Genomic DNA, 16865 nt, shown 5'->3' with positions numbered 1-16865 from the left:
ACAAGCAGTGTTCCCCAGGGCTCAGTGCTGGGGCCAGTTCTGTTTAACATCTTTATCAATGATCTGGACAAAGGGATCGAGTGCACCCTCAGTAAGTTTGCAGACAACACCAAGTTGTGTGGGAGTGTTGATCTGCTGGAGGGTAGGAAGGCTCTACAGAGGGACCTGGACAGGCTGGATCGATGGGCCGAGGTCAATTGTATGGGGTTCAGCAAGGCTAAGTGCAAGGTCCTGCACTTGGGCCACAACAACCCCATGCAATGCTACAGGCTTGGGGAAGAGTGGCTGGAAAGCTGCCCGGTGGAAAAGGACCTGGGCGTGTTGGTTGACAGCCGCCTGAATATGAGCCAGCAGTGTGCCCAGGTGGCCAAGAAAGCCAATGGCATCCTGGCGTGTATCAAAAATAGTGTGGCCAGCAGGACTAGGGAAGTGATCGTGCCCCTGTACTCGGCACTGGTGAGGCCGCACCTCGAATACTGTGTTCAGTTTTGGGCCCCCCACTACAAGAGGGACATTGAGGTGCTGGAGCGTGTACAGAGAAGGGCAACGAAGCTGATGAAGGGTCTAGACCAGAAGTCATATGAGGAGTGGCTGAGGGAGCTGGGATTGTTTAGCCTGGAGAAAAGGAGGCTGAGGGGAGACCTTATCGCTCTCTACAACTACCTGAAAGGAGGTTGTAGAGAAGTGGGGGTCGGTCTCTTCTCCCAGGTGACAAATGATAGGATGAGAGGAAATGGCCTCAAGTTGCGCCAGGGGAGGTTTAGACTGGATATTAGGAAATGTTACTTCACTGAAAGGGTTATCAAGCATTGGAACAGGCTGCCCAGGGAAGTGGTTGAGTCGCCATCCCTGGAAGTATTTAAAAGACTTTTGGATGAGGTGCTTTGGGACATGGTGTAGTGGTGGTCTTGGTAGTGTTAGGTTTATGGTTGGACTCGATGATCTTAAAGGTCTTTTCCAACCTATACGATTCTGTGATTCTGTGAACACTGGTGAATTTATCTTTATGGTACCTGCTAGGTAAGCCAGTGGTGTTATTCACATTTCACAAATAGGGGACTGGGGCAACAGAAGTGAGAGTGTTCAATAAATCTGAGTGCTCAGTGAAACACTTCTTTGAATTTTCACAAGATTCTCCATTTTTCTGCATTACTGATTCCAGTGGTTCAGTGTACTGTGTCACCACTTCTTCATCTCACAATGCACCTCTTCACATTTCAGTTAACCTGTTTCCACCTTCTCCTCAGTCAGAAACATGAGAGTTGTTCTACTACTAGTTTCTGTATTTGGTGCAATGACAGGATCTAGCTGACAAGAAGAGCAACTGAGGGGACAGATCATACTGTGCCAGAATAGAAACTAGTCAGTAATTTCATTAAAATGGCACAGACCACCACCTGACTGGCATACAGGAGTTGTGGGGGCTCAATGCACTCCCCATACACAAGAATCTTCATGGAACTGGACTACAAAGCATTAAACAGTTTTCTTGAATGTCTTGAACCCACACCTATAAAATTTCTCACTGTAGCTACCAATAAAAATTGTTTCCTTTCTGAATACCTACCCATTCAAAGGCAAGTGTCAGTCAGTTTCATTACATACACATTAAAATGTACTCCTGCTTTTTTCAAAACTGCACATGGAATTGGAAGCAAAACATTATTTTGTTAATTAGGTCGATCAACTATCTCCCCTACAACTAGGAAACTCAAATCCTTGTGGCTTACTGCCAAGTTTTACTGCAAACTACTCACAGATGTTCTGTGAATGACAAGGAATGAAAACATTCCCAATTGAAATCTTAGTCACTTAACTGCTATAAAATATTTAAACAATTTTGCCTGAAAATGGGAAAAATAGTAATACATGCCTTCCAAAAATTCTCTCCCCCCAACCAAAATGAAATTACATTTAAAGATCACATTTCTTGCACAACACAGATCAGCTGTGAAATGTAAGGCAGAAAGAGATACCACTTAAGGTCATCCCAAACAGGCTAAACTTTCCCTCCAGTATGCCACATAGTTATCCAGTAAGTCTTCTTCAAAGCTTTGACTGCCTGACACATACATAAGCCTTTTAACGCTTAAAACACCCCAAATAACCCCTGTCCCTCCTATTAACAGTGGCTTGACTGGTGAGCAATAGATTAAATCTGTGTAACGGTGGTTTATAAACAATGCAGTAATTCTTGTTGAACCAGAATCTTAGCCAGAAAGTGACTCCTGCTGACAATTGCCCCGAAGAGGAAGACAAAGGTAACAGACTGCCTGCCCGCCCTGTGGCCCTTCATTCACAACTCTCCCGAATCCAGTGGTCAGGCCTGAGCTAGCAGCATATTTCTTGCCAGCAGTCATTAAATGCCAAAAAGGAGATTCATCTCAATCTTCTGCTTCAGGTAACTTGACAACTGGCTTCTCAGGAATTGATAGGAAATGCACTAGAGCTTGGCGTGAAATATCATGGGAAACAAGGCATCTACTTGGGATCAAAGATGAATTAAAACACAGCTTGTCTCTCTCCTATAATTCCAGGTACTATAATTATTATAATATTTATGTGGTTTCTTCTCAAATTTCAGATAACTTTATAAGTAAAACAACATTTTTTAGCCTCTGGAAGTCTTACACCCCTGCAGTAACCTAGGAAGCTACATGAACTGTTACCCATTAAAAAAAGGTCAATTGAAAAGAGCTTGTTATAGCAATGTTTCTAATCTGAAAATATGGGACAACCACTCAAACACAAACTTCTCTATCTGCCTTGGGTCAGTTTGTAAATGTAAAACCATTAAAAAAGAATTTGTCCAGTCTCTTTTGTTCTGATATTGCACGGACTGATCAAGTAGAAGCAGTACCAAAGTATGGAGGAATGCAATGTGGGGAGGCAAACATGAGATGCTCAGGAAATGTATGCTATTGCTGGGAGTAAGATATTGATACTATATTTAAGAAACTGCAAAATGACTTAAGATGTTATGACAGAATATTCCTGGTAGGGTAGGAGTCATGTCAGTGATACAACAGGAGAGGACATTTTCACTGCACACAGTAATCTGTGCTGTGACACTATCCATAGGAAACTGCTGTAAATTACAGTAACTCTGGGGTTGATCCTGGGTCTAAATAAGAAAAAAAACCCATGGCTTTCAGTTATCTTTGTGCTGCTTTGCACAGCAGCACCTTTGCTCATCTTCAAAATAAAAGTGCAGCACATAATTGGAGCACCCTCCTTCCCTACCTTGCATTAATGCTTGCCTAAACCATCATATTTGTGATCACCTATATTAGGAATATAAAATTTAAAAAATACTGAAGTTTAATGGCAGTAGTCCAAGACCACTTAAAGGACAGCTTAAGGAGTAACAAAGATCTGCACACCATACAGAAAAAAAAGTCTATAGCCACATAGGCTTGTCTTCTCATTATTAGCAAGAATATCTTTCCATGAGGAAGAAAAAACACATTTCAGTTCTGAGAGACACCGTGCATGCAAACTGCATGATGCTGGAACTCATGGTGCAAATATAGAAGCTGGTCTAAATCCTTCAAAAAGCATACCCAAAACCTGGATGAAGGTCTCAAGTATTTATTCTGAGGGACATTGGAGGTCTTGAAATTAAACAACTGTCTATGAGGATAAAAATGACTAATTAGCTGGATTTGTCTTATTTCTAAATCACCCTTGGGAGAAGCAGAACTGAAAGAAGTTGGGATAATGGAATTAAGATTGCATCCATGAAGATCTTGCAGACAGGCTGGTCAGGAGTTTCACCAATCTGGACACGTATGCGAGTCTAAATTCAGGAATAGGCTCTCCTACCAGAATGGACAAAGGGAATAGAGCAGTACTCAAGACAGCTAGCCATGGAACCATGCCAAAAGCAACTACAGCCCATATGAATCCATAAGTCACCAGGTGGCATCACATAGCAGAAGTGCCTGTATTACCTGCAGTATAATTTGAAGGCAAATTAGCTGCTAATTTGAAAGAGGAGATGCTCATACTAACAAGACTACGTTAAAGGGAGATTTGGTGGAAAAAGCTACTCCTGCTTTTTTTGGATGGGACATATGACTATTGTTGATGTTGGGGAGCCTTAGATATTACTTTCCCCTGGGGAAGGTGGGGAGGGATGGATAAGATCAAAATCTTGGCTTCTGGTAACACTGGAGATCAAGGATAGCGTCACTAAAGAAATACCAAGAAAAATATCACACACAATGTCCCAGGTAGAAGCTGGGAAGGAGCTCCAGAATATGAGAAATAAGAAATACTTTTAGGAACTTCCAAAACAACAGGGAAAAAAAAATGCTAAGCGTCTTACTTCTTCTTCAGTTCCTATACTTGGTCTGCATTATATAAGACACGGGTTGAAACTGCTGATGCAGTAAGAGGACCCATTTTATGCTACCAGAACTTCTAGAGAGCGGGAGGGCTCTGTATGATGACATTTTCCAAGAGAGGGCTGCTTTTAACTAGAATAATCCTGCTGGTTATCAGACCTAGGAATTAGCATTTGTACTGTGGTGTGATGACACCAATCTATTGCATGAGGATAAGAGTCAAGGTCTAACCCAAAAGAGCAAGGCTCCAAGAACCAAGACAAAATGAAGGCAATTTCTAGTAGAATGCACTGTCACCTTTCCTATCTTTCCCTTAGGCACTTTGGCAGATGCTGTATTTTCCGGGGTTATGTTCATTACTCAACTGATACAAACATCTTGTATGTTCATTAGAGAGGAGACTATAGCCTCTTCAATGTGAAAGAAAACCACAACTTAATTCAAAACCGGACCATTCCTGTGTTTAATACTAATTATAAACTCTGAAAGGGACAAAAGATCTCATATTTTATAATCAGTTTATTTTTATAAAGGATCTGTCAAAGAGTTATCAGACAGATATACTGCTGGAAATTGTAAAAAAAATGCACATCAAAGAAGTCTACCTATAACACACAGTTCTTTGGGTTCATGACTCCGTGATCTGAAGCACTGAATATGAACTTCATACTCGGACTCTTCTAAGGTTCCTCTGTTCCCAGTCTATAAACACCTTAGGACAATAAACGCAGCACAGACTGTACTGTGCCTAAACAGTAGTTTTCTTGTGGTGTATGAATGTTCATATCCAGAAATGAAAGACAGCAAAAATGAGAACAGAATTGACTGAGAAAGACAACAAAATAGTGAAGTTAAAAATAAAACACAGAAGGCTCTTTGCAGATCTCAGTAAGTGTGGTTATGAAAGACCTACAGAGCAAAACCTACAGATTCAGCACTTCACCTTAGAGAAACTGAAAATATCTGGCACAATCCATACACTTTGTCTATGAACACGTGTGAGATGGAGGGTGCTAAAAAGCTTTAACACAAATGGCTGGACATATGCATTCATATGTGAAAATGCAATCGCATGTATTTTCACACAGGGGAATATACAGGTGCTTGGAACACATGCATTACTTCCATGGGAAAATTGCTACTCTTGAGCCCTTGCAGGGAGTACCTCTTTATGGTAACGCTGCTCTAATTAAGCAGAGCACCTGTTCCCAAACACCACCACCACAGCAGCATCATGAGACAGTTGTGGGGTTTTGTCCAAATGCATCAAGAATGCCTATCATCAGAGTCGTGAATTAGATGCTTAGGTACTGTTGTGTACCTAAGCACCAGGCTACTGCTAGGTGAAAAAGGAATGGTAAAAGGAAACACAGGGCAATCAGGCAACTAGACTTAGTTGCCTGTTACCCATATCACCTAAATCAGGGGTAATACTTCCTGGCTTTTGTACACACACATATACACACCAAAAAAAAAAAAAAAAAAAAAGAGGTGGAACTTGAAACACTTCACATTGTTTTACCATGGGAAAGAAACCAATTCCTTTTACAGGGATTCTGGAAAACAGCTCCAAGTACACGATGCAATACAGTGCAGACACTTGACACAGACCTAGACAAGCCAGTATGTGTACAAAGCATAGTGTAGGTAGACTTCCTACCTCTGCTCCTAAAAGGAGGATAACCATGTTATATCAGCACCAGAACTGATCATTAGACTAAGACAATTTAGGCAGAACTTATTAGCTCAGATGCAGCATAACTCTAACCCACCTGTACTGCCTCTAGCTGGGGAGCGCATTCACAGGATTTGAAGTTACAGTACTATACACTGTTACCTACTGAAGATAAAGCTGAAGTGATTTAAGTTATGCATAAAAATAATGGGGACTCAAAACCGAAAATGAAATTTCTTGGATTTATAAAAACATAAGCAGGAGTTTAATACTGCAGAATGTAACATATTTCCTTAGGAAGAGTCTGTAAATTGACACCTCTTCTCAGTGACAAAATACATTTTAAATCTTTTCCTCCTATTGCCTCTCCTTATTTAACACATTTTGAAATTTCATGATACATTTCTCATTCCAGACTGAGATTCTCCCACAATATTAATTTAAAAATGAAGTTTTAATGCAGGAGTCTTAATGCTTCGACTTTTTTTTTTGCAGTCAATTTTTTGTGCCCAAATCTGTGATAATTTTTAAAGGTACCTTTCCAAAAAAGAAAAAAAATGCCAAAAATGAGTCCTTTTATGACACTTCAAGTTTGCGCATCTCAGTTTTTGTTTCCACAAACTCATTGATTGCTTCTGAGAATAAACTACAGCATATTTTGAAGATTCAGTAAAGTTTAATCTTGGGAAAAAAAATGTTTACTTTTTTGCAAATCCCAGTAATCTCAGACTAAATTAAGAAAGAAGTCTTAAACTAGGGATTTATTAGATCTGATTTCAGATCTAAACTGCACATTTGTGCAGGCTAACAAGCCTGCTAAACAAGCCTGCACATTTTGGCCACAGGGCCCTGAGGAGAAAAGAGAAGAGAAGAGAAGAGAAAGAAGACTAAGAAGGAATGTGGATGTAGTCTGCATTCACATACAATACACAATAAGGTCTTACACAGTTAGAAGTCATCTAACAATATAAAACTCTATAATTGAATTGACAACTGCCTGTCAATCCTAGTAGCTGGCAGATGTATGAATCCTAAACTGGAAATGAGATGCAAATTTTTAAGCAAAGATGGTAACTGACCACATGAAAAACCCTACCAATAAGTAAGCTAAATCCTCTGTCACTTGTAAGCCCTGCATCAAAACTCTAAAGATTCTAAAGCCTGCACTTAAGATCAAAGGCTTGCAACTCTGCATCTGATGTAGGAATCACCAGATATTCTTTGGATAGAAGAAAATAGCATGCAGCACACTTAACAGTTGGCAAAAGGAGAAATAAATGACAAATTGTTCATACACAAATGGGGGTAACCCAGTATTTGCTCCATGTCATACCAACCCAGCTGCTTGAAGTGCTCTTCTTGCCCTATCACAGCCAAGTGTGCATACACATGCATGCATACCTACTTGTCTTTAAATCTTTTTATGAAGCAACACTTTTAGATTCTCTGTTCTTCTTTATAAAAGGAGAAATGTGAAATAATTCCAAAGTCTGATTTTGACCAGCACTGTGCAGATTTGGCCAGTTTGCCATGAAAACATTGGAACTGTTCTCACTTATTTCCTGAAAGTGAGTAAATACTCACAATACTTACCTCATATACGTTGAACTGAGATTGCCCTCTCGACAACTCTCTGTAACTTGTTGTGAATTCTCCAATGAAATCATGGCTGTATAAAAAAAAAGTTTTCAAATCAAGCACAGCATTTAGTAATTTAAACATGTATTACATCTATTTCTGAAAAAGAGAAGCACAGCCAATATGAACTGACACGCAAGAAAGGAGCAATGGCAGAAGATATAATTTGCTCAAAAATCTTCATTTCTCCCTCTCTTGTGTGTTCACTCTATTAGTAATAAAAATTTAGAGATGAAAAGTATTAGCTTAAATCTTTCTGATGGCTTCTGCTTAACTTAGCTGCACAATGAGGACTAGGTTGTAAATTACTGATCTGACCCCAATGTAAGCTTACAGAATCTCAAAAACAAGAACGCCCTATCAAAAACTACCACCATTTTCTCACTGGATGACCATTGGCACCACAGACTCTGAACTGTGTGCAAGACTATGTGAGAGAAAGGGAGGTATTAAGAGTGTGAAAGGAGTAACTTAAACCAGAAAAGACCAGCCCTACCAATTTGTGTAATGTGACATTGAATGGTATTTTTAAGGGGAAGACCCAAAGCTTATTTCAGCTGCTAAGTCTTCCCATCTGGGAGGAGAAAAGCAATCCACTGAGGCTACTCAGCTTGTGGTATTAGACACCATTGGAAAGCAGATCTTAACCTAACACTAAAGCAGTGGTTATGAAGCTTCTCCTTTCTAAATCTATTCCTGCTCCAAGAATACATTTGACACTCTTGTGCTGTCACCCATGCTTTCAAGACTGCTTTGTCAACTCTTAACCAGGGGATCGCACGCTGCCAAGGAGCCACTGTGAGCAGGGTGGCCAGAGGGAGTGTAGTGGATGAAGCATCGCTGAGAAAGGCGGCTGGGGTCAGGGAGCTGGGGCACAGAAACCACAGGGCTGCCAGAAGTGACTGAACTGCAGGTTCTTATCTCAGACAGGTGCCTGGAATGGAAGCGACCGCAGGGGTGAGTGCCTAACAGTTGGCTACACAAGTCCCAGCCGCCACAAGACCTGGTCCCATTCTCCACTCTTCCCAGCTGAGCTTTCTTCACTGCTGCTCCAACTCCCATTCCCCCCTGCCCCTGTCTCCCTCTGTTTTCACAGTTGTTCCCTAACAAGGTGTTGTTCTCCTCTACACTCTGCCTCCACATCTGGTGTGCTATGAAACTAACTTTTTTACTTTCCCTCCAATGATAAACTAGAATAGAAAGTCAAAGTTTTATGACTTTGTGACTTGTAAAATTTGTTTTTAAGAAGTACAGCACACTTCTAATTAAGCTATAAATATTAAAAGCAAATTTAAATAAATCTGAATGTTGCAAGAAGAGGAAAAATGGAAACAATCCATAGCAACATGAAATTTCTTTATTGATTTATTCATAATGAAATGAAAAAAACAAACCCCAAATATAAATCTCACTTTCTGAAACCAGCATTAATTCACAAATTATGTAAAACAAACAATTAAAAGGTCCAGTCATCACGCTAACGCATATGAAATAAGCAAAGCACCCTGTAAGAGAGCTTGAGAAATACTATATGGGGAAGATATTCCTGATTACTCCGATTCAGAAGGGACCACCTCTCAAAAAACATTCCCCTTCCAGTCTGGAGATCAGGAAATTGCTTCTGAGACAGACAGACTAAGACTTTTCTTAAGAAACTCATTTTGGACGTATCATCTTCTTTGATTAAATGATCTCCAGATTGCAATGACTATTTAACCAGGGGAACAGAGAAAGCCATCCATACAGGCTATGGAACTTGAGTTCTATATGGGCTGTAGCACATAAAGTGTATTTAACCTTGGGTAACCATGGCACTGGAGAAAAATGCACCTTGGTTAAAGAGAAATATTTCCCTTTCATAACAGTTCTTACCTTAAATTTTCAAGTCAGCTTGTATATTTCAAAGGCAGAAATTCAAACAATAGCTCAATGACTACCTACAAATATGCTGTAGCAAACAGAGGAAATGTAAGCAATTCCAGACAGGGTTGTCTCTGGGGAAAAAAAAAATCTGTACTGCTCAAAAGTAATTGTTTCCTTAATTCTAAGAGACATTGGAAAGCCTCCTTTCCTCGTGGCAATATACACAGACTGATAAGAACTGAGCTAGAAAGGTATAATTCCTCTGACTAATCATGTTTAAAAGGTATGGGCATATATAACCAGTCTCAGAGTTCTCTGCACTTAAAAGATCATCAACCTGGATCTTAATGCTCAGTATTCAGATGGATGTATGCCCCTCCACTAGGTTGGCTCTGAAAGATGAGCGCCTACTGGACAACATTTGCCTCTGCCAGAAGTATAACTCGTTAAGAAAAACAAGGCACCAATCCCTCCCAATATTCATGATCACACTTCACCAAATGGATCTCCTTATTAGTCTCTGGATTGAGAATCCAAATAAGTTATTCTCTTTGCCTTCCTAACACCAAATATTCCTAGACTTAAAGACTTTTGTCCATGAGTGGCATATCAGAACCCTGAATCAGAGACTCTCAGCACACAAAATAATCACTTGAACCACATCTCCCTAAATCTGCCACTTTTGGTACCATGCTTTGAAGTGCTGAAAATCACTTTCAGAATTGTATTAACTTTGATTTTTTAAAATAATGTAATAGAAAAAAAAACAACAGGGGAAAGGATAATCATCACCAGAAATGTGTCAACGAGTAAGGGGAAAAGTGCCATAATCTAAAAAGCAACTATCTAGCTGGAGAAGGAGGATGAAGATGGAGGACAAGAAATAAGGCAAGAGAGCCTAGAATCTGAGATTTACAATCTCTCCTGCAGTGTTTAGGTTCTCAGATGAATGTTTCGGTGGCCCTAGGTTAGCATGGTAATATTTACAGTTTTAAAATTCAAGAAAAAAACATTTCTTCTGCATAACAGATCATAAACATAAAGGCTTTTGCACCATGTATGCTAAGTAACAATTAATCTGAAATTAGCGAAAAAGCCTTCAGAGAGAAATTAAAAAGTCAGAGTATTGATAATGTGCTGATGTGAAGTTGCATATTGTCTTATTTTTTCCTTCTGTAAGACCTGTTTGCAAGTAATTCATTGATAAGGACACTCAACAAAAAGAATGTCACTTTGTTTCACACAAGTGGGCTTCTCCAAAGTAATAAAAACAACGTTTGTGACTTCTCACAGCACCAAATATTTTGGGATTTGTCACACCTCTTAGAAGCAATAAAAGATCTCAATTAGAGCAAGTGGTTCACATTTTGCCAATTTTTGTGCAAAAACCGGTTTGAGACAAAGAAATGTTTAATAATTAAGAGTGTTAATGTTACAAAGGTCCTGGGTTACCTTTTAGTCAAGAAATTTTAAGTGATGTTTGAAAATAAATGAGAGCTAAGAATATACAATTACTCTTAACAATGTAATTCATGAAAGTGACAGGAAGAAGGTCAGCCCAAAGCACCCTGGCACTGTTTTCCCAAAGCACAGATAACACAGAATGGGGAAAAAGAAAAAAACCCTCTAAGTCAAGGCTGAATAAGTCAGAGTCAAGTGAAGTCAAGATTCAGAAATCAAGGATATGCATGGTAACGTTGCCTTACTGATTGCAGAATAACCTGCAATATTCAGTATAACTTGCTTTGGTATCTAGCAGGCTTTCTAGTGATCTTACAAAGGTTGTTCCTGCCCAGACTGCACATCTCTGGAGCAAACAGATTCAGCCTAGTGAGGTCATCAGCTAGTGTAACAACTGCTTATAAACAAAGAGTCCATCAAAAATGGAAATTAACATAAACTGAGTAACAGGAGCATTGTACAAAAAATTGATAGACTAATTCTTGAATGGGATTAACTTCAGATACATTTGGCAATGTCAAAGTTAAATTAGGCACTTAGGTTCTTGCTACGATCACTAGTAAGTCATAGGCACCACCAAATGGCAATTTATTCCAGTTAGGATTCAATCAGACCATTTTCCCCTGTAAGCTACTGAAAGAGCTTAAATGATTAGTTCAGTCTGGTTGTCTGATTTTTACATTGTCTGAAGTTACATGAGATGAGTGCTGTCTCATCTTTCTGAGGAATTTAACATGTAAGACGTCAGTGTTCTGCCTGCTTCTAAATTCAAAAAAGGTAGAAAGCAAAAGGCAAAAAAATCTTACAGTTAGAATAAAAAGGAATACATGTAAATAGTATCCTTCGCTTTTTGTTTTTCAGATACTAATTTTATAGGTATTCAGAGTGGGATGTGAGTAAAAGCAGACAATCTTTCAAACTGTTTGGGAGAGTGTAGAGGCTAACAATCGCCTGAATTCCACAGTATGTTTAAGATTTCACTCAGAATTGCATCTACACAATATTATTTGTCAGATTTCTTCCTTTTCTTTTTAATCATACCTTAGTTTCAGATTTTGGACAAAATGGAACAGCACATGGGGTTTGATACCTTAATAAAATATAATCTTTATTTTTTATTAACTTGGCAATATAATTTAATTTTTCATTGTTAGATTATTTTCAAAAAATACTGTGGTTTATACACAAAAGTGTAAATGTATCACATTTTTAAGGATTTGGCAAATCTAAGTGAGGAACAGAGGATGTCAATTGAAATTCATCATTACAGTGATGCAATGATTTCTTGCTAATATGGGTTTGTTAATTTAAATCTTTGTATTTTTAATTGCCAGAATATGTTATTTTGTCACTCCAGAGAATATCTAATCAAGAAGGATGAATTTGCACTAGCAGGTATTTATAGAGGGTAAATATGTGATAAGAATGCTTATAAATCAACAGGCTTCATGATGGAACCAAAAAGACAAAAGTATAAGCTGAGAAAGCTGAAACTGGTTTTGGACCTTGTCAGCAAGGAAATGAATGGTAGCACAGGATAAATTTGCCTGTTATGATTACAAGATCTATTGGGCCACAGAAGCACAATATCATTAGCTATAATACTAGAAGCAAATTGCATTAGCGATATTAAAGACATTACTGTATAATAAATTATATACTCTTAAAAATCCAAATGTAAGTGCATATCCATATATTTAAAAATATAAATTAAGATTAATAGGAAATAATTAAGACAGACCAACTTAAAGATAAATAGAAATCAACATATTCTTATATTACATACAAGTTCTAGTACCATGATTTATGAGTACATTTTCTAACCAAAGTATTAAGATACAAGTTCAAACATTTTTAAAAGAACAAGAGGTATCAATCCAGTCTGATAAAAAAATAATTCTATCTTGTTCGTCAAAATAAAGGCAATTTGAAAGGCTAATTTCTTCAGAAAAAAGGCACACTCAGTACAGACAGCAAGCTTGAATAATAACAGATTGCCCCTCTTGAATTTAGCAACAGAAATTGCACGTATATTCTGCCATCCTCTTTCTAGCAATGGAGTTATTTAAAACCCAGGTCTTCCAACTCTAGAATTTACAACAATGTTTTGATGAAGACAGGCATGGAAATGAACATTCAAACCCAATCTGAAATTATGATAACTAATAGGTAGTTTCTACGTTGCAATAGCTAGGCAACCATGAAGTAGCAATTGCAGGCTCAGGCTTTTTATCATACCTGAAAAGCAACAGTTTATGAAGCAGTGTTTTAAGCAAAAGAAAGTAGGTTATAAAATGGATTATCCCTCTCTTCATACTGATTATTAACTGATAACATAATGAGATTCACAAAACTGGTTTTACAGATCACAAAGCATTCCATCTTGCTTGTTCCATATATGAATATACACACATCACGTTTGAAATGGGCTAATACATCAGCATTTACCACAACTGCAAAACAAAACAGAACTGTAGCACAGCAAAACTTTTTTTCCAGTACCTGCACCTCTAAATATTGATAAATACCATTCTCTAGTCCTGGCCACTATATATTTATACATTTTAAAATGTGTATAAATATGCATGGATAACCCTAAAGTTTAACAATAGAATTAATGTCTTACCTTCCATCTCTATCCCAATCATACACTTCTACTTTAATTGTCCTACAAAAATAAAAAACATAACCCTATTAAAATATATATTAAAATGTACCAGGATTGCCTTTAATACTTGTATTTTAATAGCATATGGGTGCATCAATTGTGCCAAATCCAGAAGGCAGAATTTTCCAGTCATTTCTCACGGGGCAGAAAACAGCAAGCCACTCAGGTTACCCAATATATCTTCATAATTAATAATAAAATACAGCGGAAGCTAAGAAAACAACTAAACATATTAGAAGTTTAACCGAGATATTTTTACTTGCTGATGCTCTGAATTTTCTGTGGTTTTTTATAAATGATTCTTTAAACCTTAAAGTATTATCAAAGTTTTTAAGAACATTAACAAACTGGAACTTACTGTGAAGGTTTCTTTGGTACATGCTACTACCTGGAAAAGGGATATCTACTGTGGGGTAATAACATCTTACAGAAAAAAGTAACATAGCCATATTTGAGAAGAAGTGTGCAGAGATTGAGAGCGCCCTTATAAAACAAAATTATTAAACAGTAAAATACAGATTAAAAGCAATGTTTGCAATACAAAGTAAAGCACATTTAAAGCAGTACGGAATTCTAGTCCATACATTTTGGTTCTTAAATGAAAATAAATACTCCAGAATACGATAAAACTTCAATCTGGTAGACAGTATTAACTGCTTCTAAACATTGTGTAATAGTGAAAGATGAAAACTCTGTGAGATCCACCCAAGATTTTGTGAAGGCCCTGTCTGTGGCTGCAGATGAAAGAAATCTATAGTTCTTTAAAGACTGTGCTTTTCCCCTCTTAAACTCCTCCCTACCTCTCAATAGAGAAGGAGGCTGCTTGGCTATCTGACCAAAGAGCACAGAAAAGTGCAGGATAATTTTTTTAAATTCCTATAAAGCCAACAGGATAGTTGTTTAGTTCTTTCATCAGACTACACTAGATAACCATCAGATTATACAACATAACCGTGACTCTGGGCTCCTAGAATGAAATGGGACAAGCAGATCATGGGATATGGGGGGGAACACGGCAGAGGCAGACTCTGGGTACCAGTTTTTCCCCAACTGACAGATTGCCCTGGACGCTGTGGGAATACGCACCCTCCTCTCAGTGAGTCTGGAGCTGGTGGGCACGTTGGGTAATAAAATGTTAAAGTCCGCCAACACACAAGCACTCAGTGCAAACACATTTTCAATAGAACTAATTAGATTTCATTTAAATCAGAATTGAAAGCCAAACTAGTAGATTATTTTACACACAAAATAATACATGGATCTAAAATATTTTTTCACAGTATAAACCAATAACTAATTGGCAAATTTTCAGAGAAGCACCTCATGAAAAATGTTAAGTATATAATGGTTTCATAGTTTCTTGAGCATCCCTCTGATGAATCTGCAACTGGCTACTGTGTGAATCAGGATACTGAGACAGGATATTGAAACAGTTTAACTAAAAGTATGATCCAATAGGCAAGCTCATGTACCTCCCATACATTACTTCATATTTATGAGATTATACCTCTCTTATGAAGAAAGGCTGAGAGAGTTGGGGTTCTTCAGCCTGGAGAAGAGAAGGCTCCAAGAAGACCTTATTGTGGCCTTTCAATATATAAAGGGGGCTTATAAGAAAAATGGAGACAGACTGTTTAGTAGGGCCTGTAATGACAGGACAAGGGGAAATGATTTTAAACCAAAGGAGGGTAGATTTAGACTGGACATAAGGAAGACATTTTTTACAATGAGGGTGATGAGACACTGGAACAGGTTGCCCAGAGAAGCTGTGGATGCCCCATCCCTGGAAGTGTTCAAGGCCAGGTTGGATGGGGCTTTGAGCAACCTGATCCAGCGGAAGGTGTCCCTGGGCATGGCAGGGGGGTTAGACTAGATGACCTTTAAAGGTCCCTTCCAGCCCAAACCATTCTATGACTCTATACACACGTAAAAGCCGCAAATGGAAGATGAACGTGGAGATGAACTGGTTCCTTATGAGCAAAGTGAACCTCTGAGAACAGCTCTAACTATTCTTGCTTGAGGGATGACTGGGCAACAGACAAAATGTAGAAAACAAAAATTTCCCATATAAAGGAACAATCTTATTTTACATACTTACTTGAAGAGTGGATTTCTTAAAATGCAAATACTATAGAGCATATTATCATCAACATCATTAATGAATCAGGAAACATATATCAGAATGGAGATAGTATATAGTTTTATTTATCTCCTTTACTACAGAAAGAGTATATATATAAGTAAATTCAATGATCAGTAATAATGAATCCTATCTGGCCTAAAATGAACTGAACATGGGAGAGAAAAATAACACCTGCAGACTTCCTATATTTTAAGCAACAACGTGCTTGCTTTTATTCTTCAGAACAGTTTCACATGAAGTGAAGTCATCAGGCCTGTGGTATTAATAGCGGGGACAGGAATCCAAGCAATTACTTTATAATTTGCTTCCACGGAAGCTGCTCCCCATTCTTCCTGTCAGATACAGTTGAATACATGTTGAATAATTTTCTTTACTAGGAAGGGTCTCTTTGAGGATAAGGTTGATCAACAGCTGATATTATGTACACCAACAAATTCATGCCTAGATGTTTTTCATGTTTTTTATGATATTCCAAAATAGGCAAAGAAGGAATTGCTTCGTCTGGATGTTTCTCTTTTCAACTCAAATGTGATGGCTCTGACCACACTGTTTGTTACATTTTATCCTTCTTGTGGAATTTCAGTTTGGTGTTAAATTACCTTAGAATGAAAACTGATTAAAGTGAAAGTTGCTCTGTGGAATGAAATCAAGAACAGCTCCAAACCTACTTTATCCCACCAAGTATTTGACCCTTGAAAGGAAACTGTATTTAATTTAGTAAGAAAGGCAATATCACAGAGGTTTTTTCCCTAGAGAACCATTATTTTAATTCCAGGTTTCAAAACCTGTTACTATTAAGATAGAAAGGACAAGCTAGTAAGTTAAGATTTACATAAGGCTTAGTGGGACTTAAGTCTTGAATTGTCTTACAAATCTGTGTTCAAATAGCCAAATCACCTCAGAGAGAAAACTTGAATTATTAAGATAAATTCTTAAGATTATCAAGATAAATTCTTGAGAAGGATCTTCAGACATGCAACTTCAATAACAGCAATTCTTCCTTGAATACAGCTCCTCTCTCCTGAAATTTATTTCATATTAAAAGGACTGATCACAGATCTTGAGTTT

The 16865-nt window shown here is 38.0% G+C and overlaps 1 protein-coding gene across 3 annotated transcripts in view; it reads right to left on the bottom strand.

The window, feature by feature from the left end:
• CPNE8 (copine 8) overlaps positions 1–16865 on the bottom strand; it is a 112533-nt gene that overhangs the window by 37549 nt on the left and 58119 nt on the right. For all 3 annotated transcript variants that reach the window (XM_075492144.1, XM_075492159.1, XM_075492151.1), the window contains exons 10-11: positions 13613–13654; positions 7618–7693 (exon numbers count right to left, since the gene is read on the bottom strand). In XM_075492144.1, the coding sequence (XP_075348259.1) occupies positions 7618–7693; positions 13613–13654 (118 nt within the window). The remainder of the gene's footprint in view (positions 1–7617; positions 7694–13612; positions 13655–16865) is intronic.

The sequence above is a fragment of the Mycteria americana genome, chromosome 1 (assembly GCF_035582795.1).
Source record: "Mycteria americana isolate JAX WOST 10 ecotype Jacksonville Zoo and Gardens chromosome 1, USCA_MyAme_1.0, whole genome shotgun sequence".
Classification (NCBI taxonomy): Eukaryota; Metazoa; Chordata; class Aves; order Ciconiiformes; family Ciconiidae; genus Mycteria; species Mycteria americana.
This window is presented reverse-complemented; position numbering and strand designations above follow the sequence as displayed.